This window comes from Nelusetta ayraudi, unplaced genomic scaffold (assembly GCF_046127955.1).
Source record: "Nelusetta ayraudi isolate G7.1 ecotype Tasmania unplaced genomic scaffold, CSIRO-AGI_Nayr_v1 ptg000004l, whole genome shotgun sequence".
In the NCBI taxonomy this organism is placed as follows: domain Eukaryota; kingdom Metazoa; phylum Chordata; class Actinopteri; order Tetraodontiformes; family Monacanthidae; genus Nelusetta; species Nelusetta ayraudi.
Genome location: NW_027466054.1, coordinates 6703889 through 6730579, shown reverse-complemented (window position 1 = coordinate 6730579; position 26691 = coordinate 6703889). Strand labels below are relative to the sequence as shown.

Genomic DNA, 26691 nt, shown 5'->3' with positions numbered 1-26691 from the left:
GTGTTTGGCTGAAGTCTAAATTCTCCACCTTTAAATCCACTTAATTATTCTTGAATATTTTTTTTAATATCTGCAATAGTTTTCACTTATGCCTACAATTTACATTGCGAATTGTCCTTCTGCAGTCATGTACAATATTTTAGAACATTCTAAAATGATTTTCCCCATATTGGTGTATTTTTTTCAACACCAGCCTCAACATTTACATATTATAAAAACTTCAATCAACTTTTATAGTTTTTGTTCAAAAATAAACTGTTGTCGTGTCCTTTTCCATACAGCCAGGTAGATGTTTTTATTTTTTGTTTGTTTGTTTATTACAAAAATGGTGTCATTCCTTTGTCAAAACCAAACCAAAAACTACATTTTGGGGACTTGAAAATAAAAGACATGAATGTACGTCAACCTCGTGCGTGAGATTTAAGTTTCGATGTAAATACAGTGAGTATATTAAGCGAACTTCAGTAGACCTATATTATTGTTCTTAGTTTAATTAGTCTAACCTTTTTATGATGAAGAATTTGTTTGTGTCCAGGTCGTGGATTGCAGGACATTGCATAATTGTCATTATGGGCCCTCTACTCACTTAGTCATGTGTTCACCGTTTATTAACCCTAATGGTTGCGTTTCGCTCCATATAATTGCAGTGACGTCACCCCCGGGCAATTGTGATTGGTCCAAACTTAGACCATTGGATACGTGACCATGTGCACCATCGCCTCCCTCACAGTCAGCAGCAGCAGCAGCATCACTCCCCTCGTACACGCTGTACTCACAGCTCTGCTGAGGCTCCGATCGTGTGTCTGGTTGACTGACTGACTGACTGACTGCGAGCAGCAGCAGCGGCAGCAGGAGGAGGAGGAAGGAGGAGAGGGCGGCGGCATCCAGGCAGCCTATCAGTGGGAGTGGGCTAGCTAACGTTCAACCGCGCGGGTCATCGACCACCGTCAGTGCCACTGGCCGAGCGACTTCTCTCAAACTGGGATACTACGGCGACAAAGAGAGGGAGCATTTCGCAGGATCACCCCCTCTTTCTCCTCCGCGGTCCTGTTCCGTGCCGCCCCATTTTACCCCCCTCTTCCTTTCCCTCACCACCGGACACTCAGTCAGTCAACCCCCCAGCTCGACCGCAGGCAACATCCCAGGCTCGTCGCTGGGCTGTGTGATGAGGTCGCCCCCCCTGTAGTGGCTGGACTGTTTGAAGATAAGGGTGTTATTCTCCTGCCAGGATAGCCTCGCTTTCCCAAGAACCTTTATCTAGTACCCCCGCGAGTGTGTGGCCGAACGAGCAACAGAAAGGGACATCGACACTACGAGGACAGCGAGGACCGCTGGTGGGTGAGTGGACATATATATCTTGTTGTTGTTTTTTTCTGCCGTAAATTGATCAATAATGTTTATTACGCTGAACGTCATTAACGGGTGGTGGTGGTGGTGGTGGTGATGACTGTCCTGTCTGTGTATCATTATGTAATGTCATGCAGTTCTTTCCAGGCAAAACGTGGTTGTGTTTGTGTTCAATGGGCGCTGTGTTTTACGTCATTACCCTGCATTTGTTTTGAATCTAAATGATGTTTGGGTAGCAGCGTGAAGCAGCGCCGACAACCTCACGCCGTTTGCGACAGCGGTTTTTAGCCGCGAGCGCTAGTTAGCTAGCGAGCCTACGCCCAGTTTATCCTCCGTCCTCTATAATGGGCTGGAACCACACCGGCAATTGATTAGCTGCTGAGCCACAGCGGACGGATCCCCATCGCAGGCAGTGCTGATAGCAGCGAGTTTGGTTTCAACGGGGGCTTCTGATTTTTGGAGGGTTGCCCCGCCCGAAAACCATTTATAGCATCACTTCGTCGTGGCTGTTAATGTATGTATTTATTACGTGTTCTGGCATCCGCGGTGCACCTAAGTGGAGGCAGCGGTGGCCCCTGTGGTGGAAACAGCGGGGCTCTCTCTGTTCGCCCGTCAACACACAGCATTGCGTTGACTTTATCACGCCATAACTCAAGTACGGTTTTTTTTTGTGACTACCTGACTTTGCACCTTATTACTTTTTGTTAGTAGTTGTTGTTTGTTGTAAAACTATGTATGTGTGTGTGTGTGTGTGTGTGTGTGTGTGTGTGTGTGTGTGTGTGTGTGTGTGTGTGTGTGTGTGTGTGTGTGTTTTCTTATTGCATATGGATACCATGAGCCCTGTTACCCTTCTCGTCACCCCCTGAAAACAATGTCATAAATTTGATGCCGTTTCTTAAATAGCTGCGCAAATTAATTACACAGTACAGATGGTTTCGTTTTTATCAGTGACACAGATTTTTGTTTTGGTATTTACCAAGAGATGAATTGTTTCCATTTCAATAAAATTGTCAACAGTCCTCATAAAAGAGATTAATTAGCTCTTTAAAAAGAAAGTAAAACTGAAGCGTTCATGGGAGAAAATTTATGGTTTGCCACTCTACTAGAAGTTGTTGTAGGGACCTCGTGGATAGTACAATAGCGTGTCCTAAGTCTATGCCTTCGTTAGGTTTAGTTGTTGCCGTTTGATTGTTCCTTTGCACTTTGCACAACATTGTCCTGTTTTAAAAGATACAGCGGAAGGTTAAGATAAAAATTAAACTTGTGTATGCTAATATGGCAATTAAACTCATTTCTTGGCTTTGGCAGGTTAAACATGTCTGTGCCTAAAGGTTCAGGCAGACGACAAGGGTTTGTGAGCAGCATTCTCATCTGCTCTAGTAAACTGCGCTTCTGAGCAGCTACACAAAACTTTACTTGAACCACAGACACCACGTTTGAACGCACTCTCACTGTCTTTCAACCTAAGCAGGGGAACTTGGATTTGGTTGATCATATTTTATAGAGCGACACAAATGGTGGGCTTCTCCGTTCCTGTAAGCATTTACTTACATCATACTTACATCACTCATTCTTTTTGACTAAATGCGCTGACCCAGAGTGCTCACAGGTGCTTATAGGCCACCAGAGCACTGTCAACACCTGTGCGGTTAGACGTGATGAATGCGGTGTCAAGGTCAGGGATGATGGACCTATGAATCGCTTGCTGATAGGTTAGTAAGCTCTACGATGTGTTAGACCACATGTGGTCATTGACAGTGTTTGGTGTGAAACACAAACATAAACACTTTCAGTGCCACCTGGTAATTTAAACTAGTTTGCAAAACCAACTTTTGAAAGTGTCCATGCCAAACAACTATCCATTTACATTCTTAAGTCTTAATGACAGAAACTTAAATATTTATTCACTGCTTGCTTGTGATTACCTTCAATAGTCACAAAATTCAGACTGTGCGTGCACGTTTTTATGATTCTCTCACAAACTATTGAATATCTTTGCACCTTGCACTGTATCTCTCGTAGGCTATTCATGTACTTCCTGCAGGTCAGAATCTGATGACCTTTACAGCTGATATGACTCGTACTAGGTTAAGGTTGTTTTCATGTTTCTGCTCGACCTACTCACACTCACGTGACTAGAGGTTTTATACATAGTGCCATGACCTTGCATATTGTGGGAAAAGGGTTCAGTTTTTTAAATAGCTGTGCAAATGCATTGCATAGTAGGGATAGTTTCGTTTTTATCAGTGATTTTTATTTTAGTTTTTGCAAACAGATTGCTTCCAAAGAGATTAATTGCTTCCATTTCAAGAAACTATTCAACCTTCTTCGTAAAAGAGATTAATTATGCCTCGATAAGAAAGTAAAACTGAAGCATTAATGTCAGGAAATGTACGGTTGGCCACTATAATGGAAGTAGAAGAAAACTTTCCAGGGAGGAAGTGGCAGTCTGCCTTCAGTTAGCTAGACCAGAGTGCTGTGAGACAGCTGTTTGTGTCAATTGGTCTTGCTTGTGTCAGCTTGGGTTACTATCACTAAGGAATGATGGGCTTTAAAAGTGGAGCAAGCAAACCAAATAAATTACAACATAAATGTATTCCAGATGGATTAATTAAAAGAGAAACAGTAAATCATACCAAAGATCAAATTGGTTTAATTATATTATATTATACAGAAATGTATGATGCATCCCTCTAGTTTGTTTTGAAGGGTTTGACCACAGTGCACGGGTGAGCCATGGTAAATCAGCATGTTATTAAGTCCACTTGATAACGTGTTTCTGATGCGTCACTGTCACTAGATTTGTCCGGAGGTTTTGAGGGGGAGCAGGATTTTTGAGCAGTTGATTAAAGCAGCAGGAGAATGTTTGTGACATCAAGTGATTTTTAAGTGGTTTTCATCTTGTGTGGTCATTCCAGGAAGTGCAGTGGTGAATTCTGTCATTATTGCCAGGGAACACACGTGTGCTGTGTGCTCTGTCATTGAAAGGAAATACTTGAGGTTTCTACAAGGTGATGGTTTAAGTGAAAACTGATCAAATGGATCAGAACCTCAGAATGGGCCGCTCGACTTTTCATGGGTTATGTGCTGCAGTAGAGCATCTTGCGGTGCCTGATGTTTCATGCTGTAGGGAGCCAGCCACTTACCCCTAAATCAATTCCTGGGAATGCCACCTCACGGGTGTATGAAAACAAATTTTTGTGATTTTTTTTGGGGGGGGGGGGGAATTGCAAGGTTAGAAGGTCAATTGAAGCATGCATATCGTCTTGACGAACAGAAGACCTATGGCACCAAGCATTTGTTGCAGCTTAGATGGATGATTGGATACACTTATGGAATTACCCTAAATGCTAAGGATTTCTGAACACTGGTGGGTTTTGAGCAGTTCGACAGCTTAATGAGGAATTACATGCAAGTCCAGTAATTAGAATTCTATCAGCCTCTGATACTATAGTCCGGTCAGTCCCTCAGAAATCCTTTCCCTTTCCACATCTCCATAGCCATGCAGTTATGGCTGCAGTGACCTACTTACTGGGGAACCTGGGCCAACTTTTGCAAAACAAGCTCTTTGTAATAAATATTGCAGGGCTTACTTTAAAACGGTGATGACTACTTTCATAAGTAAACAGACACACTATCAGTGACATCATCGCCCTCATTTCTCCATGCAAAGACTTTGGCCGCGAAAGTAACTTTTGAAGCTGCCTCCACCCTCGACGAGAGCTGTATCGATGGTCAGCATTCTGTACGCTTTGTCACTAATCTGTTTCTCCCTCTGTGCAATTTATTCACCCACTCAGTTCAAGAAACAGCTTAGATGGGTGGTTAGATATGCGGGTTGCTCGTCTCCCATAAGCTTTCGAAGGGAAACCCGCTGAAGCTGCGGTGTCACGCTCAGTGCCGCCGTGAACGTGGGCATTTCTGCGAGTGCGCTCGGCACATTTTGAAGAGTTGGCCGCTCTGCGTCTGCGGCCGTGATGCCTGTCGGTGCCCTTTGTCATATTGCGGTTTCATATGTGCAAATCTCAGCATAGCCACGGCTGCTTGTGGAAATTTCCACGTCTTAGGAGAGCACGCTGTGAATATGAAACATTTCTTTGCTACTTAAAGCTGTGTAGTGAAAGCAAAGGTTTTATTTTTAACACAGAAATGAATTGAAAAAATGAATTTGAACACTGTTATCAATGTTATCATTTTGGGAGGACAAACCTTTTTCTATTTAGAATTAAAATGTACTCATGGTTCAACCTGCAAATTGCCTTTTTGTTGTCTAAGGATTTGTTACAAATTTTTTAAGTTCTGTCTGTCACTCCGTTTGCATGGGACGAAGGAGGTGGCACTGACACTGGCTTAGGCAGAGAAGAAAAAGAAGATGATGATGATGATGAAAGGTGTTGAAATCCGATTACAACACAGTTCGTTGTCAAACACATTCTGTTCCCTCTTTCTGTTTGCTGGTTGTTCTCTCTGAGCACTTTCCTCTTCACGAGATGCATTCCCAACAGCATAGTCCTGGTAACAGGCTGGCGCTCAGTTTAAATTGTTTTGCAGTTGACAGAGCTATGTCATCTCTGCCTCACTTTACAATTTTCAAACCAGTGTTAAACCCATTTTTGTCCTGACCCAACCCCCCAGGTGCAAAGAGGATAAAGGTCAGCATGGATTTCAAAGGCAAATAATGACATTTATTGGTCAAGGAGACCCAAACAATTTATGATTCCTTCTAAATTTCCTTTTGTTTCAAGTGAATATAGAATGTAGATATGGTTTGAAAATTAATTGATCATAATTCAGTCAACAACTCTGAATATAACTTTAGCATATGGCTATTTCTATTCGTTCTTAAAAAAACATTTTTTCTCAAACAATATTGAAAACAACAAAAACCTTATTTCCATAAACAATTATGTTTGTCTCGCAGAAGTTTGTTGAAAAAGAAAAAGAAAACTGCCCCTTGCTATCACTTTTCAGTGTTTTGCCCCATTTTCAGTTTGGTGTTTTTCCAGCTTGGTGTATTGGCTCAGTTTGTAGTTAACAATATGACATCTCCCTAATGGATATTTGTGGTATGTGGGCTGTTTACCGCGAAGGTGTAGGATTTCTACGAGACGAGATGTACCCCCTTGGTCAGTGAATCTTGATACTCGAAGCTTGCTGTTCCAGGATCAGTAGACGGCATCAGGCTACGTTCACTCCATTGGCTTGTTGAAGTGAAACAGTTTGCTGTGTCTGATGTAGTACTGCAATATACACCGAATATATTCCCTGCCAACTCATGCTGAGGTCGCTGGAATGACACGTGCACGGAATATATCAAAGTTCTCATAAACACCTGCACTATATTTTCCCTGCTCCTGCCCCTCACAATATAAATGATTTGGATGATACCCAAATATTGAGACCGTGTTAGTGTTGCTGCTTGTACTCTTCTCCATCCAAACTACATTCTACATTCTACAATTTCCCAAGGACCTCTGGCTGTGACCAAGCTTGTTCAAAACTGATTTTCTTGGCATTGTCTGTTTGTTGTCTTCTGTAAGTTTAACACCAGCTCAGTATTTGGAACGGTGACACCTACGTTGGACACCCAGTGGGAACAAATGGTCTGCACTTACTTTGCATCACACTGAACCACTTTCCCCAGCAAAACACTTTAGAATTGCAAATTGGATTTGCAACACCCGGATTGTGGATCATTCCGTCTCGTCCTCTGAAATGAAAAAACAAAGAAATGCATAGGAATGCTGATATTCTGGCAGACATGCTCTGGATGTGTAACAAGAACAATTGGAGGTGGGGCTGTCATGCTAATAGTTTGTTTGGATCATTGTCTCGTAAGATATCACCATCACAAACAGCTCCTAGGAAGAGGTTGATGCATTTACATTAGCAAGCCCAGGGCACTTTAGCACCAGGAAGTCAATCTATGCTTCATGTGTAGTCACCTTGGCTACTAAAAGGTTGAGCTGAAAGTATAACTCACAATTTAAAATGCAACGCTCCACTCCTCCTGTTTTTACTTGACTGTGTACACATTCCCAGTGTCAATATGAAATCAGGAAACATAATAGTTGAATTGTGTGTGCAAAGCGCGTTCCTTTGCTGCCTGATGGCGTCCACAGATGAGAAGGGGCTGGTTATTGTAGCGGCGTATTGTCGACCACAAAGGCTTCTCCAAACAGACAGTCAGAGGCTCTTTTCACACAGTGTACAATATCGCTGCCACAAAGACCAGTCTCTCTGCACTATTTATTTAAAGTGAACAAAACGGTTGTGCCATAAGCCACGCCGTAATAAGCCCAACATAAGCAAAGTACACTGCACTCACTGCCTCTCTTCTCTCCTGCGTCACAGTCCACATACCCAGTCGTTGCATGAGTAAAATCACCCGTAGCCTTTCACAGACAAATATTTGTCTTATTTTTTTTTTTATTATTTTTATTATGACTGCAAAACATTGACAAGCAATAAAGTGTTACTCAAATTCTAATCTTCACTTTGTTGCTGCACCATTCAGCTGCATCGTATTCAGTAATATTTACCCATATGCAGCAATTTGCTTCACAATGGATTGTCCAACTTGCCAAGTGACTATTAAACTATCTTTTTAAAGGTTCATCTCTTCAAACGTGTTCACAAAGCAAACTGCTTCAGGGTAAGTCTGTATGTGTGCAGTCAAAAATGAAAGTGTGTGTCAGGCAGGATTCAAAAAGAAAGCATTTGCATTTGTAAAAGTTCTTCTTCACTCAAACACAAAATAATGACCTAATGAATGTGAGTTTGTGTTCCATTTTTGTTTTTTGTTTTTTTACTTTGTGAGTGAAGAGCAGTTGCAGGATTTGAACAGGTTTGTGCCAGCCGGTGGCCTCTTTGCCACGAACACCAGTTGTAACCTGCCACCTGCAACTGATACACTAGTTTGTTTGTTTCGAAATGCCAAAACACCAGTGCCATCCAAAACGCGTCGGGTCCATCACATACCTGGCAGCATCCCCTGTTCTGTTTGCAGTGCAGCGATCTGGCCAGCAAGGCTGGTTCCCGAGGGAACTGCTGTTTTGTCCATCACAGGACGGGAATGGGAAACAGAATTCCAGGATGATGCACCGCTGCCAATGTTGGCAGCGTTTCACCTCCATCATGTGACATGCTGAACTAGTGTGGTGCCATTGTTGTCTTGGCTTGACAGCTCCCATTTGCGGCCATTGCAGTTTCGCCCAAATAGCAGCGCTAATGGATCATGTTATGGACAGGAAATCAGGACATTGGCCTTATTCTCCATGGGTTGCATAGTTTTTGTCAAAACTACATACACCTTCCTTTAGAACCTCACTGCTGCTGCTCTAAAAGCTGAGCAAAAAGGGTTGCGACCGCACCCTGACATTTCACAAGACAGCTTTTAAACAAGCAAAGGAATCGAGCGCTAGGCAGGGTTCCAAAGCCGCTCTTATGCTGCATGATCACGAAGAACCGAGGCGATGAACAAACAAGTCAAACTGCGCAATTCTTGCATAATACTCACCAGGACTTGTATTTCCAAGAGTTCTTGAAAAAAATGGTGCGGCCACATGTTTTTTGCATGAATAAATATATTTTACACCTTGCATTAGTTAGTTTTGTTTTTTTGTTTTTTTTTAAAGGATCTGTAAATTTGAAATTGTAGATCTACGAGATAATTAATGACATGGTAAATTAATTGATTGAACAGTTTTTTGTTGGTTCCAGCCTGGGGTGTTTGCATACTGTAGAAGAAGAAGCTTTATTGTAATTTGTACTGAATACAATGAAATTCCGTTTGGCAACATCTCTCAAGTAGCGGCATACACGTCAGGTAAAAGTTTAAAAACAAGATAAAGAGCAATTGAAGTTTTGTAACCTGTCATAGTAATCTTGCAAAGCCAACAGGAAAACAGTTTAGTGGAGTTATGTTGGTAAAATAAAGTATGGTAATTATATCATTATATCTATTATATATATATATCTATATATTGTATGATGAAAGTTGCCCAATTTTCTGGATGGTTTGCCATTAACAAGGACCACAGGTCTTTAACAGCTCTTGGGGCTATTTGAGGAACTGCATTTCTTTTTCTTCTAAAAATTAGCAGTCCAGTAAATGACCTTCTGTACCCAGAGCAGCCGGGAAGGCCACCTCACGTATTGGCTCTCCTCAGAGGCTGCCACTGCAAACAATTGGAGACATACGACACGGTAGATGGACAGTTCCCCTCACCAGTGTGTTGGGGGACCATGTGACCCATGGTGAAGTCTGGCACACATGGTGTTAGCAAAGGCCTGAGCAAAAACTTTCCACTATCCGGGGGAGGGTTGAGGAATGAAGCTGGTCTGTTTTGAAAAGGGGAGGGGAACAAGACACGGGTTACCAAGAAGCAAAAGTTATTCTTGTCCTCCCCTCCACCACCTCCTCCCTGCGTCGGTGTAGACATGTCTGGTCAAATCCCCTCGGCGTGCCGGGTAAGAGTGCTTGTTGATAGGGCTCTTGTTGGTTTTGGTTCGGCATGGTCACAAAAAGCGGACAAATATGAAGCCTGTGTAAACATTCGTATGCCAGAGGAATCAAGTCGGGCCTTTTCTGCGGTTCTGTGCCCATGATTGTCTCATGGATAAAGTGACTATCTGGTCACTTTAACAGTGTGTGCTTGCATCCCGTTTTTGTGAACGCATTAATCCAGAGGCAACACTGAAATAGTATTCAGATTTGTGCCATAAGGTACACTTCTGTTTTTGTCCTAAGCTCATTGTTTGATTTGAAGGGAAAATGTGGACCTTTACAAGTAGATTGCACTTTTAAGAACATATTTAAAGTTTTTTCATTCACATTTATTTTTTTGCTTAATGAATACCGACAAGGAGCCGGCCCTTTGTACTGCTCGTGATGTGACAAGGCCCTCCTTCTAGGTCCACCGCTTCATAATTCAAAAATCTTTTTGCCTCAACATAAATGCCAAACGTCATGTTGAACTTTTAAACGCTGCGCATCTTGATACAAGTTCAATAATGCTGCCAGCAGTTTTTCAACACCGAGTCCTAGGACTCACAGGTGGTCTTTCTAATGAGTCCCAAGGAAATTCTGAGTCAATGAGTTCTCTGAGAGAAAAATGCATAGTCTTCAGGGATCCACACAGCTTGCACAGTGTGTGCTGAGGGCCTCTGCCTTTCCCTGTCTAAGGCTTGAATGCAGGCGATGAACTTTAGTTTTTTCTCAAGATAAATGTAGCAAAATATTGCGATGTAGTCATGGTACTTAATCTAATGAATATCACATGGGTTCAGTCCATGATCCTGAATCGTTTCCTTACGTGCACACATTTTGTTGGTTTCTGTGCAACAGAACATGCGCTGCTTTGCATATTTTCTTAGGTCAGAATGGTTTTTATATATGAAGCTTTTGTAGACTGATAAGAAGTGAAATGATTATATAAATGCACTGAATGAATTTCAACAAAAATAAGTTCCTTATGTGATTTCTGGAAAACAGTTTGCCACCTAAGGGTTTCCTGATCAGTCATCCAGATATATTGTATCACAATAAATCAAAATTGCTAACCATGTGTTTTAATTTCCTGTCACAGAATGAATAGAAAAGCTGCTCCCCTCATGTGGCTTCCAGAACAGCGAATGACTGTTTTTTTTTTTTTGTAGCTCGGTTACACAAACCTAAACCAAAACTAAACAAAAAAATAAGCAGCTATAACACTGAAAAAGGAGATAAAACTCATTTCCAGTCATTCAATCATCGAGTTGTGCCATGGCATGTTTGAGATATGTTGACATACTGAGACGTGTTTTTGCTTTTTGTCTCCTCCATTTAGAATATCCATGAGCTCCGATTTCCCGCACTACAGTTTCAGGATGCCAAATATAGGGTTCCAGAACCTTCCCCTCAACATCTACATTGTGGTGTTTGGGACCGCCATCTTTGTCTTCATCCTCAGCCTCCTCTTCTGCTGCTACTTAATACGGTAGGATCAATGCATCCTTCAGGTTTGAAGTTGTTCTGTATTGTTATGAAATATATTTGCTTTTCCTTTGATGGCTTATGGTGCTAGAGTTCCATGCTGGTTTTCTTCTGTTTGAAAACACCACACTTGCAAACACATATCTGCAGTGCTTTGCAACCGCAGTGTGTCACATGTGGCCACTGCGTTGAATAAAATAATATGGGCAAACACATATTTTTACTTTTTGTGTAATGTCAAATTAACTTAATGGTCCCTTATACAGCAAAACTGAGCACTTTACTGCGGTATTATGGACTGTAGTACTAGTAAGTATATGTATATTGTGCACTGTATTACTGACAACTGGTAGCTTGTGTGCTCCAGACAGTGTTTATTGTGTAGCTCCCAACTTTCTTTTCGCACACCAAACGATCCAAAAATGACTGCATGTCAAAGTGAAAGTTAAAGTGAAAGTTAACACAAAAAACAGGATGTCACATTCCAAGAAATGTATACAGTATACATGTAGATCACTCAAAATTGTATTTGTTTTTTTTTGTCTTTGAAAGTGTTTTTCTTCTGTGTAACAGTCTGAATCACTTATACAGCCACCTGTTTAGTTCAGATTTCAATTCTTTTCGCAGCAGTTTTAAAATGTTTGTAATTTCACAGGAGGGCTAACAGCACAGTTTGGAGAAGCCAACTGATCTGACAACTGGTGAATTTGATCTTTTGGGTTGAAAAGTGGTCACAGACTGAAGGTTTGGCTTCATAAAAATTGCAATTGGGTGTTGCATTGTAACCAAGTCGCAATTTCTCAGTTCACCACAGTAGAAGCAGTTACAGAACTATTGTTGCTTTAAAAATAAAGGTGTTATGAGTGTGTTTGTTAATGTTAGAGGGAACGTGTTCTCCCCTTGAGTACCAAAACACCCAGACGACTACTGCATGCCCAACATTTCTCTTTATCCAAGACAGTGAGAAGCAGTAGTTTTCACCTGAATTCCCTCCTCTATCAACCATTCATTTTCTGTGTACAGAGCAAATATTAGGGAGGTTGCCCACTGCAGTGTTGACAGTCAATCATCAAGCTGTTTATCCAGAACCACGATTAACTCCTGTAAAACAGCATTTCCAACTTTTAAATCTTAAGGTCAAAAAGGAGCATTTGTTGTTTCATAAAAGGCCCTAAGAGATACAATCTCCTAAATGACGCGCCCAAAGTGGCTCCAATTAGAAATAAATGAACCTTCTTGCATTTATTTCTCTTCCTGAAGCCGAGCTGGTCTTTACTCAGGCAGGCAACTGACATAAAGGTTGACTTGTGCTAAATGGTTATTTTAGTGTGTTTTTTTTGCCTCAAGGCAGACTTTCACAGAGAGGCTCAACCACCTCTGACAGTATGTCTCCACTCTACACATGTCCTTGTTATATTTGAAGTATATGGGTTGAGAAGTGTTTTTTGAGCCTTTAGTATTAGTTGGCAAAAGAAACAGGAGGCTTTGAATGTACCTTTATTTATATAAGCCGGGTCTACTTTATGCACTAGACTCAATTCATAAAACTTTACTCCACAAAAAAATGTTTAACCAGATACAAACCTGTTGGGTGAATTTAAAATCTGCAGGGGTGGGCGAACCATTTGTACTCACTCAACAACTCAAAGTTTGGCTTACGATGCTCATGTGCGAGTTAACAATTGACCGCAGTCAAGTTACAGTGTTGACGAGAGGAAACTGAATACCTGTTGGGTTTTGGGGTCATTCCCTCCATTGCCCGCGTTGACGCTGAAGTCGAGGGACATTAAGCACCTGTGATTGGTCACCGACCCTCTCACCCATGACCAGTTGTCCCATTCCCTCGGGAGTGTCTGCGCCTTTTCCTGCTGACCTCTTTCAAAATGTCAGTTTCTCTCCTAGACTGTGCTGCTTGTTTTGCAGATCCCTCTCACTCTGCTGCGAGAGGTTAAGGTTACTTGTGTTGGAGGTAAATCTTACAAATTTATGAATATTTCTCCTCCTTCCTTTGGTCCTGTTTTCTTCCCTTTTTTTACTTCATGTTATGTTGTCACTCTTGCTAGCTAGCAAGCTAGATATTTTTTCCCAAAGGCTTTTTTTTTTTTTAAAGATATTTACATGAGCTGTTTATTAATAGATATTGTGATTTTTGCAGCCAAAAAGTATGAAGTCATACTTTCAATAGCAAATTTTTTTGTGTATTTTAGTGATTTCATGAGTTGATATAATTCTTGTTTTGACAGAAATATTAAGGATTCTAGCAATGGGTTGTTTAATTTGAAACCTGTCAAACTTGACTTGTCCTCACATTATTGTTGCCATCGATCAGCACAAAGGGAGAAAAAAAACTTGAATTAAAATTATGATTTTAATAAAATACTAATACGCCCTTAGAATTGTTTTTTGTAAAGGTATTTTTAAAAAGAGCTTCCACAGTGAGTGATACAAAAAGGCAGCGTACTTCCTTTTAAAACAATAAGAGCATAGAAAAAGTGCCCTCTAATAAGTATGAATGTGCTAGCATACACATTTATTAACTATAACTTTAGAAAATACAATTTGACCAGAGAGGCACAAAAACAACTATTAGCTATTCAATTATAGTTTTGCTTGCCCTTTTCTGAGGCATTGTAGATAAATATTTGAACTTATTAAGAATGAAAGTAAGTAAGCCCTGTGGAATGACATCATAATCTATTTTGGATAAAAAAAAAAAACTATTTGTAGTTACAATTCACAATAAGTTTCCCCATTAGTTCCCATTTTTGCTGAATTTTATGCCGTTCCTGTTGAAACCAGGGTCAATAGTGGGAGAGATGCAAACTAAATGTGCTTTTCAGTTGAAGTTGTATGAAGTGCCTTTAATCCTCTTTATCGTCTTGTTACAAACTGTAGAATACAACACTACCCCTGCGTTCCTTGTGGACTAAATCTGTTTTTGTTATATCAACTTTATAAGGGTACAACAATGATGTTTTAACATGTTAATGTTTCGAAAGGCCACAATTGTTTGTTTGTTTTTTCAGACAAGCATGTTGCATCCATGTGTGTCTTTCTCTCCTCTTTTTCAGGATGTGTGAATTCTTTCTGTGTGTGTCATCATCGGTCGAATACGGCCACTGTCTAATCAAGAAGGTGTTTTCTCTCTGCATCTCCCCAGGTTACGGCACCAGGCACACAAAGAGCTTTATGCATACAAACAAGTAAGCACCCCCAGTGACAAACACACATGTACAGTGCAGCTCAGCAGCTGAAAAACGTATTTGATGTATTGGATAGGATGCTGCTCTTCAATTCTTACAAAAAAGACTTTTAGTCCTTTGAAAATTACAAAAAAAGTTTTTTTTTGCAAAGTGCCAAGGTGCGCCAAAAGTGGTGAGTCGCTTGCCTGCAGTTCTAAATCAAACGTGGCTGAGCTGCGAGAATGAAGTACATGAACAGCCTGTCCTAGCACGCACGTAAATAACATGCAAGCTTGGGGAGCGATGACGGACTGAAACGTGACTCCTGCGTCAATTATGTAATTAAATGGCGAGAGAGTCACATCAATTATATAACGCCGGCATAAAGAAGGTGTGTGTGTGTGTGTGTGTGTGTGTGTGTGTGTGTGTGTGTGTGTGTGTGTGTGTGTACGTACTGTGAGGGTTGGTGTAATGCTGACTCTCGGTCTGCCAGTTGTCTCCGCTGCTTATCTTGCGAGACGGCATCCACAAACATGACCTTGCCCACCTCGTCCAGGGGTTGTGTAAGACTGTCAAAGTTGCAGAGTCAACTCAAACACATGCTCATCCCTCACTCATGGACAGGACGAGCATTTACTGGCAGATGCATTTGTGTTTGATGTTTCATCTTTCACCGTCTGGCCGCCAATCAGGAGGAGACTAACTTTAGCCGCTGCCTCTTACCGGCTGTGTCTCGCGGCTAAATGGAGCGACGCAGCACATCCAAACTAAAGAGGGCCGGCGATGAGTGCAAGCACACCGGATGGGGTGGAGGATATGTAACACTCCAAGCCAGGTGATGTTCCAGTCACTCTGGCTCTGGTGGCGAACAGCGACTTGGGGGTGTTAAACCCCAGGAGCGCTGCAGTAGGCCCTCAGAGTTACATGGAGGCCCATTCATTTCAGTGAAGTTGCTCACCCAGCGCACATGCCAAAAATGTATTTGACTTCCGCATTAATGGGTCCATAGAGTATGAGCAGTAACGTCACTTCCCGTCATGCCTCTGTAACTGACATGATCTATTCGGCCAATCAAAATGATTCTGGAGAACGTCACTTAAGCCCCAATTCCACTGCCCAAAAAACATGGGTTTTTTTGAAAATAATCGGCATTTGGTGGCGGTGGAATCTGCTCACCGAACCGACAAAACAGGTCAAACGACCCGGGTCAAAATCGGCTCCGATCGGCTCCGCACTAATCGGCATGCGGTGGAATCTGTAAACCCGGGACAACACCACCTTTTGTCCCTGCCGCACGGGGTGACGTTGAGCGTAACGTGCGCTAAATCATAATATCGCGCCAGTCGCGGCGTATATCAAGCACTGATGCAAAAGTTTTCCATCACGTTCCATCAGCGCTTGATAATTGTTCATTGTCCTCTTGGCTGTTTCGCCCGCAGCTCGGGCACAAAATGGACCTGACGCCGAAACAATCGCTGCACGGCGAGAAGCGGCCGCGGAGGTGCGCGCCGCTTCAAGTCTGGCGGCAACGACGTCATCGTTCCACTACAGCCAAAAGTGACCAACAACTAAGAACACTGGCCACCGCCGGACTCTTGAATTCTGTAGAACTTCATCATGCGATCTCAGCGCGATGACGTCAGCAGGCACGCAGCGGTGAAAGCGGAGGGGTTGCAGCTTGCCGGCGGGGGTGACACCCCGCTGGGTTTGGTGCGTGGACACGGAACTCAATGCCGATTGCTTCCGCGACGTCCCGCGTCCAAAAACATGGTGTCATCCCGCTAATTTTAGTGGAACGGAGGCTTTACAGACATGCCAGGATGCAGCCAATCAGAACGAGCTGAGACACAGCACATACGGCGTTGTAACGTCACACTGGGAAAAAGCTCTTTTTTGGTGATTTTCTGGACTTTACTACTTTACTTTACTACTTAACATTTTTTTTAATGATTAAAAGACCAGAATTGGAAAAACCTACAATAGAAAGATCTGCTATGAATCTCGTTTCAGGTCACAGTTTTCCTGTCAGCTGTTTTAAAGGCCTTTATTTTTGTATTGTGGGAAAAATGCTTTTTGGGCCCACAGGATTGTTTTTGCCGCAGTACCTTGAGTGGCCACTGGGAAAAATCGGCACGCCACCATCTTGCCAGTCTGGTATCCAGTTCTGATAATACATCCATGCGCTGACTCGCAAACTGATGCTGCTTTTACTTCTGTGTCAAACGCGCACGTTGTAAAAGTATCCAGGGCGTGTTGCCTGTAAAATCATGGCGTTGGCTCACCTGGCATCACTTTCAATCCCAGTTGAAAGACAGCAACATAGCGTTTTGCAAATTAACAAACTGGATGAGAAGATGAGCCTTCGTAGCTGCATTGACGTTGCGCTGAAAAGCACATCCCCTCTGCGTAGCAGAACACAGAGGGTCACACTTCATTTTTTTCATATTTGCTCGCGACACAGGCAAATGATTTGCTTTGCGTGACAGAGGGATGGAAGAGCGCGGCACCACTCAACTTTACCTCGCGGATAAAACTTTCCCCTGAGCAGCAACACCCTCCTGTTATAGACGCGCTCGTGTTTGTTTAGTTGCCACCGCAGCCCAAACACAACCACAGCCAGACACACAGGGATCGCATGCTGTTTAACAAGCAGAATTGTGGCTCGACACCTTTAATGTAATGGGGCCATAAACTGTAGACATGGAGCTTTTCTGTCGGGCTGAATGGGATCCTTAATGTGGGTTCAAATGGGCCAAGCACCGTTCTCATAAAAAACAGTGCTGGTTGCAGCGGCTGACTAATGTTTGTTCTTTTCTCTCTTTTTCTTTTTAACTCCACCTCTCAGGTCATTCAGAAGGAAAAGGTCAAAGAGCTAAATCTGCATGAGGTAAGAACTTATCTATTATTACAAGTTGTTAAATGTGAAACTTGTCTCAATGGGCAGGAAGTCTGGTACCACTTGACAAGAACACATTGTACAGTCTTTGTACAGTCTCTTGTTCTTCATTTTAGTCTTGACATTTGTGGCATTTATTTTAATTCATTAACTTCCAAACCATTAGGTGTTCTGTGACATGGAGATCTATGACGCGTCGTGTTGCGCCGAACAAATTAGATGAACGGTCGGAGTTTAAGGCTGTGCAAAGCACGCAGCAAAAATACACACTGACGCTGGCCATCCCGTTGGTTTGATTGCGAAACGTCAGCTGTGCAACAAAAAGTTGTGTAGGCGGTGTTAGAAGACTCGGGTTAGACCAACAAAATCATTTCGCAATCTCAAACAGTACTTGTGTGCAAAAGAAGCGTCAGCCTTCTTGGTGAAATCAGGTGTTTTCCTTTCATCACAATTGTGGAGTGTACATATATATATATATATATATATTTATATATATACATATATATATATATATTGTGATGTTATTGTGTCTCCATATTATTCAACTTAATTATACACTGTTTTGGAAAGTTTTACTGGTTCCAGCCTGGACATGAGTGTTTTTCCCCTAATATTACAACCCACGGCTGTGTTTCCCCGTTGCAAGAAGCAGAAGCAGTGACTAATCCACCGTTGCATCGGAAGAAATGGAAATTCTCGCTGTCCCTTTGGGACTGGATTCCAGCACTTGCACCTCCGTATTCAGCTCGTTGACATCCGATGTGTTGGAATTCCCCCAACAGGCGTCACACTTGCGTTGCTCAGGTTGTGTGAAATGGAGCAAAAACATCAGAGGGTGCAATGTGGCCAAAGCCATGAAAATATAACCAGGGCATGTTTGTCCAAAGACACTAACATAAACATGCACGCTCACGCACGCACGTACACACGGCCCTCTGTGGCTGACCCAGATTTAAAGGCCCCTCCAAAACAAAAGAAGATCCAAGAAGCTCAAATAGCAAGTGAGCCATCTCACCCTTTTAAACAATGCCTCTGTTAATAAAGGCTCAGCTTTCTGGCCAAGTCATGTTTGATGTGTAACCCAAGAGCTAGTTCTCCATGAGACATGAGATCATCTCTTAGCTATGTTGTCCCATGGGGTGTGTTACGTGGATTGTATAGAAGGATTGTAGGGAAGTAGTAGACTGCTATATGGTTTTGTGTTGCTCAGTATTCCAGCCTCATTTTGAAAGACCTGAGAAAGGACAGCAGAATTTTTTAAGGACTATTCTATGGTCGGAAAACAAACATTGAAACTGGCATTGATTTGGATGTAGCTTGTTGGTTCCTCTGCCTCTCGCTGAAAAGCTGTGCAACAAGGAAAATTGTCTGCGAGCATTAACATGCGTTGCCTGCGCAACAGGAAACACTAATTTCCCAATAGACGGCACCTGTTTCATTTGTGAAGGAGAGGAAGGTGATAAAGAATTTCCTTTAGAATCGCTGAAATCCTCGCCAGTGAAATCATCAAATTAAAGGAGAAAGCACTTAGGCAGCCCATCATTTTGCGGGCTTTCCCTGCCTTGACAAACAGCTCAGCTGGTCGGGATAGAGCCAGTGAAAACCACACCTGCAGCTACGACCACATCTTTCCACTGAGTCACAATGAAGAGGAGCAAATAAAAGCCCTGCTTGAAACTCACTGACCACAGCGACAGCACGGTCATTAGCAAGATTACTTAAAAATCTTCTGTGACAGCTGCGGTGGTTCTACACAGTGCATGAATACAGAGCGTTGTGTTTGTGTCTTGGAATTCTGCCCTCGGGTAAATTTAAATTTCAACAATGCTAATGTTAAAAAAAAAAGTGTTTAACACATTTATCATTTTGTCCATTTTGTTTAGCTGTTTTTAAGAAAAAGAACATTGGATTCATATATATTTGTATATATTTCTTTTTAGATATAAAGGCGACAGGTCCACAACAACAAAAAAAGCCATGAAGGTTTCGGCTCCAGAAGGCTGTGACAGGGTTCAGGTCAGGAAGCTGCACCTGAGAGTACCTCTTGTGTTTCACTATAAATAGTGGGCCACATCCAGTCGGGTCGTGGAAGGTTAACGATCCATTAGAGTGTGCTGATTAGCGGTCAGACTTGCATAAACCTCCCTAGTTCGATTGCGAACAGCGAAGGAATGGAGTGGAAATCAGTGAAAGAGAAGGTCTGAAGAGACGTGAAAGAGAAATCCAAACTGTGAATCTGACACAAGAAAGTGGGGGCTGGGGGACAGGGGGTGGGCGGGCAAAACACTGCGCATGAAGACAGGCGTAGCAGACTTGACTTCAGAGGATGTTTTTGTGTCCAAAGTCCCCACGCTGTTCCTTTCACTCGTCTTTTTCCACAAAGCAGAAGAATAAAAAAGAAGAGAATCTGTGTGACCTCAATAGCGAGAGTTGCTTTGGAAAAGAACCCAAAAAAATTTTTTTCCAACTTAGCGAAAATGCTTAGCGAAAGTGTTAGTGAAGTGACTTCAGCTCAATTTGGGCTGAAAGCTTTTTAACAGATTCTCGTCCATTTTGTCCCAACATGTCCAATGAAGGCATTTTTTGTCCTCTTGGATGATAATGATGCTGATGATGATGCTGATAATGATGATGATGCTGATGATGATGCTGATGCTGATGAGGATGATGATGATGATGATGATGATGCTGATGATGATGATGATGCTGATGATGATGATGATGCTGATGATGCTGATGATGCTGATGATGATGCTGAAGATGATGATGATGATGATGATGATGATGATGGTGGAACTGCTTGTGGTTGTTCGTCTGCCACCCACACTGTGTATAGCGTGTGGTTCTCAACTGGTGGAGTCTCAGGACCCACATTTCTTTACTTATAATGAAGTTGTGACCCACATCTAGTTTCACGGCCGTTGCGTCGGAGGGTGACAATTAAATCCAAACAAACAAAAATAATTCCCGCAGAATGCAACATTTTTAATGCAACGTTTCAGTCCTAGATCTTTGTCAAGCAAAGGCTCCCTTTAAGAAAAAAATAATAATAAAAATACAAATAGTGATGATGTCCTTCAGCTGTGAATGTTTGCTTTCACGAGAAACCTAACTGGAACTTAATGTTATTTTTAATGTCAGGTTGCTTGTGGTGCTTGTAAGTATTCACTGCCGGAGCTACGTGCCACGTAGAGCCCCACTTCCACAATAGTGTAATATATCTTCAGTCCCAACAACCAGGAGTCACAGCTGAAAGGACAGTGGCCAGACGCCTCCCCTTGTTCCCATTGAGATTAATGATGCAGCAGTGTAACAGCTGCGGGAAATGGAACCGACACCGGCAGGACCTTTAATTCCTTCCTCATGTCAATATTTGCCTTCCCAGAATCTCCTCATTATTCAGCACTTAGCGGCAATTTAATGGGCCGCGCCGGTGATGGCGCAGAGCTAGTTCACATCACATCAGCAGCCCATCGGCAGGTCACACGCCAAGCATTGTGTGATTGGCGTGCATAAGTGGTGTTCTACAAACAGGAATGCGCTGCACAAATTAATTAATTAATGAAGCCAGCAGCCACCACTGTTGTGTACGACAAAGTCACTCTGTTAACCTCAAAATCAACAGATAATTAGAATTATTTGCATGTGTGTGTGTGCGCACGCCTGTGCAAAGACACCAGTATAACAATGTGAATTGTCTGCCATAAGCAGCTTTCTGAAGAAGGAGAATGATTTGGTGGTTTCGCAAACGCTTGTTTAATATCTCTGGGAAGCGCTCGAGCAGTTTACTTGGTCGGATGTGTTCCAAGAAAAAGACACACAAATCCAGAGTGGGTCGTCCTCAATTTCATTAACGCGCAATGCCGGGCCTCTCCCAGAAGATCTCCTGAAGCGAGCACATCTGGTCTGGGAAGATACGACAATCTGGTGGTATCGCAATAAGAAGCGCATCATGTCCTTCAGCTTTAACTGATGTCACGTGCAGCCGCAGCTGTGACTCGACGTCCGCCGGCGGGTCAGGACCTCTCGGTATCAACCCTGTGTGTAACATAACATCGAGTGGCGTGCGCAAGTTCAAACAGATACAACAGACAACAGGCAGTTCGTTCTCTCGTTGACCCTTTACTCAAACACAGGAGCGCACAGAGATTTCACACTGGAGGGAGTCACAGGACTCGAGGCTCACACTTGGAGGTCCATCCATCCATTTCCAATGCCCACTTCTTCCCTCTGCTGGAGCCTCTCCCAGCTGTCATAGGGCGAAGGCAGGGTGACACGCTGGACAAGTCGGGTCATCGCAGGGCCACATAGGGACAAACAACCATTTGCGCACACACACACACACTTATGGACAATTTAGTTTCCAATTCACCTTACATGCATGTTTTTGGAGTGTGGGAGGAAGCTGGAGAACCTGGAGAGAACCCACGCAGACACAGTGAGAAAATGCAAACTCCACACAGAAAGGTTCCAGGCCCGGAATCAAACCCACAACCTTCTTGATGTGAGGTGATATCACTAACCACTGCGCCACCGATGTATAGTTTAGTCCATGTCAAACACTCAAACCACAGCCTCTCAAGCAAGAGGCGTCTGACATGGCTGGGTAGTGTCATGCTGCTGCTGCTGCTGCTGCTGCTGCTGCTGCTGCTGCTTGTTCTTGTCTAATTCCTTGCAGATGTTTCGCAGTTTGTCCCTCCACCTCCATCATCGCGCTACAAATCGCTTCCCTTTGCGCGACAAGACCACGTTTTTGGTTATGCCGTTTGATTTTTTTCTTAACGTGCATTCTAAAGTTGCTCCAACCGTCTCTCTTTTTCAGATCTGTGCCGTGTGCTTGGAAGAGTTCAAACAGAAAGACGAGCTTGGAATTTGTCCGTGCAAGCACGCCTTTCACAGGAAGTGAGTCCAGGCTTTGTTTACATTCAGTGACGCATGTGCGTGCACGCATGTGCGTGCACGCAAACACACACACACACACACACACACACACACACACACACACACACACACACACAACTCTGAGCAGTTTAACATTTAAATGTGGCTATTATTTATCCACTGAGTAACTTATAAAAATATAAAAATATATATCACAAGAAAGTGGCATGAAACGGCTTCCTAAACTCATCAACTGTTATTTTTGGTGCGTCCAACTTCACCAAGCGTGTGCGACTCCAGTTAGTGTTGGGGACATGATGGATTGGTCGAGCCAAGTCTGCCCCCCCCCACCCCCCCCAAACATGCCCTGACCATTCCAACCGAGTTGTTTATATCAGCATGACACCTCCCTTGGCCTAGTTTCCCCCCAGTTGCAGCAAGAGCAGTCGCCAGTCACTGGATCCACAGGAGAAACTCCCCCTTTTACAGAGAGAGAGAAAGGGGGGGGGGGTGCAGCGGTTGGGGGGGTGAGAGGGAGATAGGCATGTGTCAGCCTCGCTCTTTACACAGCAAACACATCAATGAAATGGGGCTGTAAACATCGTCCCACACTCTCATGCAGATACAGTTAAAAAAGAAAAACTGCACTGCATTATTTGCTGATCAGTTTTGACAGGAAACGTAAAACAATGTTTTCATACATGTTGTTTCAGGAAACCTATTCACTTCTTGGAATTAAGTAAAGAACTTAAAATGACCTCCCAAGTATTTACTGCTACCATTACAGCTACTATTCTGGATATGTGTAGGGATTAATACAACAGTTTCACCTATAAAAGTGTCAGAAAATTGGATGATGGATAACACAGACTTTGTCAGACTAAGTCAAGGGAAGTTCCATTAAATGTAAAATTACATAGAGCACAGTATTCAAGTGAGCATTAAAATGGGGAAGAAAGGGAATCTAATGTACTTTGAACATCTAGTCGGATTCTCACGTCATCACAACCATCTCAGCATTTACAAAGAAAATGTCCAGTGCAGTGTAGTAATTAACGTAGGTGAGAGGAGACTGGGCAGACTGGAGAGAACAGAAATAACCACTAGTTACCAGCAACCACATAACAGCAGAACCACATCAACACATCCAACCTGCTTTTGCCTTTTTATTCTGGCAATGGCACACTAGAAATTCTTCAAGTGGGGCATTTTGTAAATTTAAAGAGTGCTGCCCTCTGGTGGACAAATCATGAAAGCTTCTGCTTTTCCGTGAAGGGGAAAACATTAAAGGTTTTAGCGCTGATAATACATGATGTAAATTAGTAAAAAAAAAAGTTTTTGTTTGCCTATTCTGTGCTCTCACCGTCATCCCTCCGTTCTGCTTGCTTGTGCTCCAGGTGCCTCATCAAGTGGCTGGAGGTGAGGAAAGTGTGTCCGCTGTGCAACATGCCTGTTTTGCAACTGGCCCAGCAGGCAGGCGGCATGGACACCGCTGGGCCCATACAGCAGCCCCTCCCGGGGATCGAGAACGTGGTGTAGCAGGCGAGGACCCCCACCCTGCCCAGCCCCGCCCCCTCTTCTTTTGGAGTACACTACAGTCACAAGCACCCATCTGTCGTCGTCTCACCTGTGCAGGTACTGGTTGGTTGATTCTGTGGACAGGCAACCGGAAAAAGAGAATGCACAGATATTCACAACAACAACAACAACAACAAACTATGCATTCGTACCTCTCTGTTCCTCACATTGTGTCACAAGAAAAGGATGACCAGATTTGACTTCTGGCTGATGAATGACTGTTTTACGCTTTTATTTTTCGGGGACAATGAAGAAAAGTTGATGAAGAAGAAGTTTTAGCCCTTGGCCGAGTTGCGGCCATAGACTTTTTCACAACCAAAGCACTTTTTATCTGGGGGCACCAGCTAACGACCAGGAGGAAAAGAAGAAAAAAAAAGCCAAGAACTACAATAAATATGAATATAATTTTTTTTACAAGCACTTTATGAAAAGTCTAACCTTAATTGCTTGTGATCGTAGTAGCAAGGTTAAATTGTTTTTTTTTTTAATCATTATTAATATTATTTCTGTGTACAGTACAAAATACAGTAGTTTTCATTTTTAATTAACAGATTTAAACAAAAAAAAATCCTCTTTATCTCAAAGGGACTACAATATTACAATACAATGAAGCAAATATTTAAAAAAAAAAAAAAAAAAAAACACAAAATAGAGCAACCGTGAGACTTTGTGTCTGCCTAAATGTGAAAATGATGAATGTTTAAACCAGGATTTCATGCTCAGCCTATAGCATCTGTTCAGCGGTTGTGCAGTTCACTCATCATAACCTCATGTGTGATGAAATGGTCTGTAGTGTTTTTTTTCCTGCTCCCACCTCAAACATACTGCATACAGTTGTTTTCTGCTTTTACCCCCTATAGATCTATTTATTTTTTAATTTATTATAAAGCCTTGGTACACTTGTAGAGAGAATTGTTACTGAACTGACACTTTTTTAACAAAAACAAATCTGTCCCTCAGCATGTCGATAAAGGCAATACTTAGTGAAAACACACACACACACACACACACACACACACACCACTGTGCACACACCCATTTCTACTGCGCCTGCACTGCAGAAAGTCTACAGTCAGCAGGTTGTAATAGAAAAAGGATTTTCATTCACACGCACACACACATAAATGCAGGGTAGTTCTGCTCTTTGCCTGCAGTGTTCTGGTGCTTTCGCTGCTCTCTTCTCTCCCTCTCTCTCTTTGTAGGCTACAAGGTGCTTTTTTTGTGTTGTGCCACACAATCGGTAACCGATCCCCCCCGCCCCCCATCCCCGGCCTGCTTTTGTGTTTGTTTTGTCGGTTTTCTTCTTACGAGCTGCCACTCATGTTGCGTGAACGCATTGTGCGTCAATATCCTCACCTTAAAACATAAGCTAGGTTGGGGAAAAAAACATTTATACCTGTAATATTGTATTGCCGCATATGGGAATTGTAAGCTATCTCTAAAGGCATATTCCATTGTTTAAAGGTAAACAAAGTAGTTATCCTTTCTACCGAAATGAGACTTGAATAGAAACTGAACCAGGATCGAGGAGGAGCAGCAACACCAGATCCACACGAGTCAAACTAAAGCACACGCTTGCAAGTTTGAGTTTATGCTAAAAAGATAATAACAATAACAATAATAATAATAATAATAAGGAAATATGCATGTTGATTCACATTTAATAACACTATGTTGTCCAGTGCGAGTTTCCTACCTACTGATGGTAACTCTGCTGTTCAGAGAGGTTGGGAATATTACTCAGACTTGTGGCTTCACTACTGTTGATTGTGACACCTGACACCTGCTGGTGGTTCGGATGCAGCCAGGTGGCGACGTCCGCCATCTGACCTGAAGGTCCCACATTCTGTCCAGGGTCAGATTTCAACTTGGACTCCAATAGAGCAGCCTGACATGGCTATTAATCCAAAACGTACTCTTGATTTCTAGAACAAACAGAATATTTTAGCCCTCTGTTTACAGTCTCCCGTGAAAAAAAAAAAGCTCAGGTTTATTTTCTTGCTGAAATGGATGTTTTGTTGGACGGAAACGAGGCTAGCGTGAGGTGTTCTAGAGTGGAGAAACGCCTTTTATTGCCCTTTGTGACATCACAATGGGCTGTCAGAAAACAGTAATATGGTAAAATGCGTTTTGCAGACTATTGGACCTTTTAGGCCTGTGTGTCATCCAGTTGCCCCCTGCTGCTAAACAAAGCCAACTTCTCCAACATTAACAATGCCCACTGCTGCCAAGAGTTCTTTGCTTTTTTCATTTTATTTTGTTTTTAAAGAAACTACTAGTCCACGTACTACAGGCCTTATTAGAACTGAAACTGCCATCTCTCCAGAAAGCACTAGAACTCTGTCAGGAGAAAAAACCCAGTTATCCTCGCGGCCTGGCCGGCTACCTCTAAAGGCTCAATATTAAAAAAAACTCAGTGTATTTTGTCGAGGCTCGTTTCTCCCACTGCCCCTGAAGGTGACATTCAGCGAAAGCGAGACTGTTGATTCCCACTGAGGTTTGTGTCTCAAGTTGTCTACAGTCAAGGGGGGCGAAAGCAAAGACTAGTAATGTGAACGTATTATATTTTGCATAGCAAGTTACCACTGACTGTATCACCTTCGATCAATGTATGTAAACTGTAATATCAATAATGGTGTATTTACACGAGGCGCACAAAGAAAATATCCTTAATAACTAGTTGGCAGCTGAGCCTCCTCTGCCGCTTGGCCATCCCAAGTGTTGTCACTGATTGTAAACACTTTTTTAAAAAGAAATTGCCACCTGACACTACCCCCACTCTTCCCCTGTGCCCTTCTCATCCTACGACAAAAATTGCCAAAACTCAGTTT

At 42.7% G+C, this 26691-nt stretch overlaps 1 protein-coding gene across 4 annotated transcripts; it reads left to right on the top strand.

Moving 5' to 3' along the window:
• Positions 1-708: 708 nt before the first annotated feature.
• rnf24 (ring finger protein 24) lies at positions 709-26616 on the top strand. Of its 4 annotated transcripts, none has more exons than XM_076031621.1 (7): positions 709-1338; positions 11178-11327; positions 14484-14526; positions 17351-17392; positions 21807-21910; positions 22224-22303; positions 23680-23731. In XM_076031621.1, the coding sequence occupies exons 2-7, from the start codon at positions 11185-11187 to the stop codon at positions 23703-23705; spliced, it is 438 nt and encodes a 145-aa protein (XP_075887736.1). In that variant the 5' UTR covers positions 709-1338; positions 11178-11184; the 3' UTR covers positions 23706-23731. The 4 variants fall into 4 exon arrangements, with proteins under 4 accessions (XP_075887736.1, XP_075887719.1, XP_075887712.1 ...); XM_076031604.1 differs by having other exon boundaries at positions 713-1334; positions 21807-21905; positions 23680-26616; XM_076031597.1 differs by having other exon boundaries at positions 718-1338; positions 21807-21905; positions 23680-26616.
• Positions 26617-26691: the final 75 nt, after the last annotated feature.

Bases quoted from the DNA above. Each gene is read 5' to 3' on its own strand.
- rnf24 (XM_076031604.1), top strand. From the start codon at position 11,185: ATGAGCTCCGATTTCCCGCACTACAGTTTCAGGATGCCAAATATAGGG. The intron at 17,393-21,806 runs GTAAGAACTTAT...TGTGGGAGGAAG, and splicing joins AAGAGCTAAATCTGCATGAG to CTGGAGAACCTGGAGAGAAC. The intron at 21,906-22,223 runs GTGAGGTGATAT...TCTCTTTTTCAG, and splicing joins AAACCCACAACCTTCTTGAT to ATCTGTGCCGTGTGCTTGGA.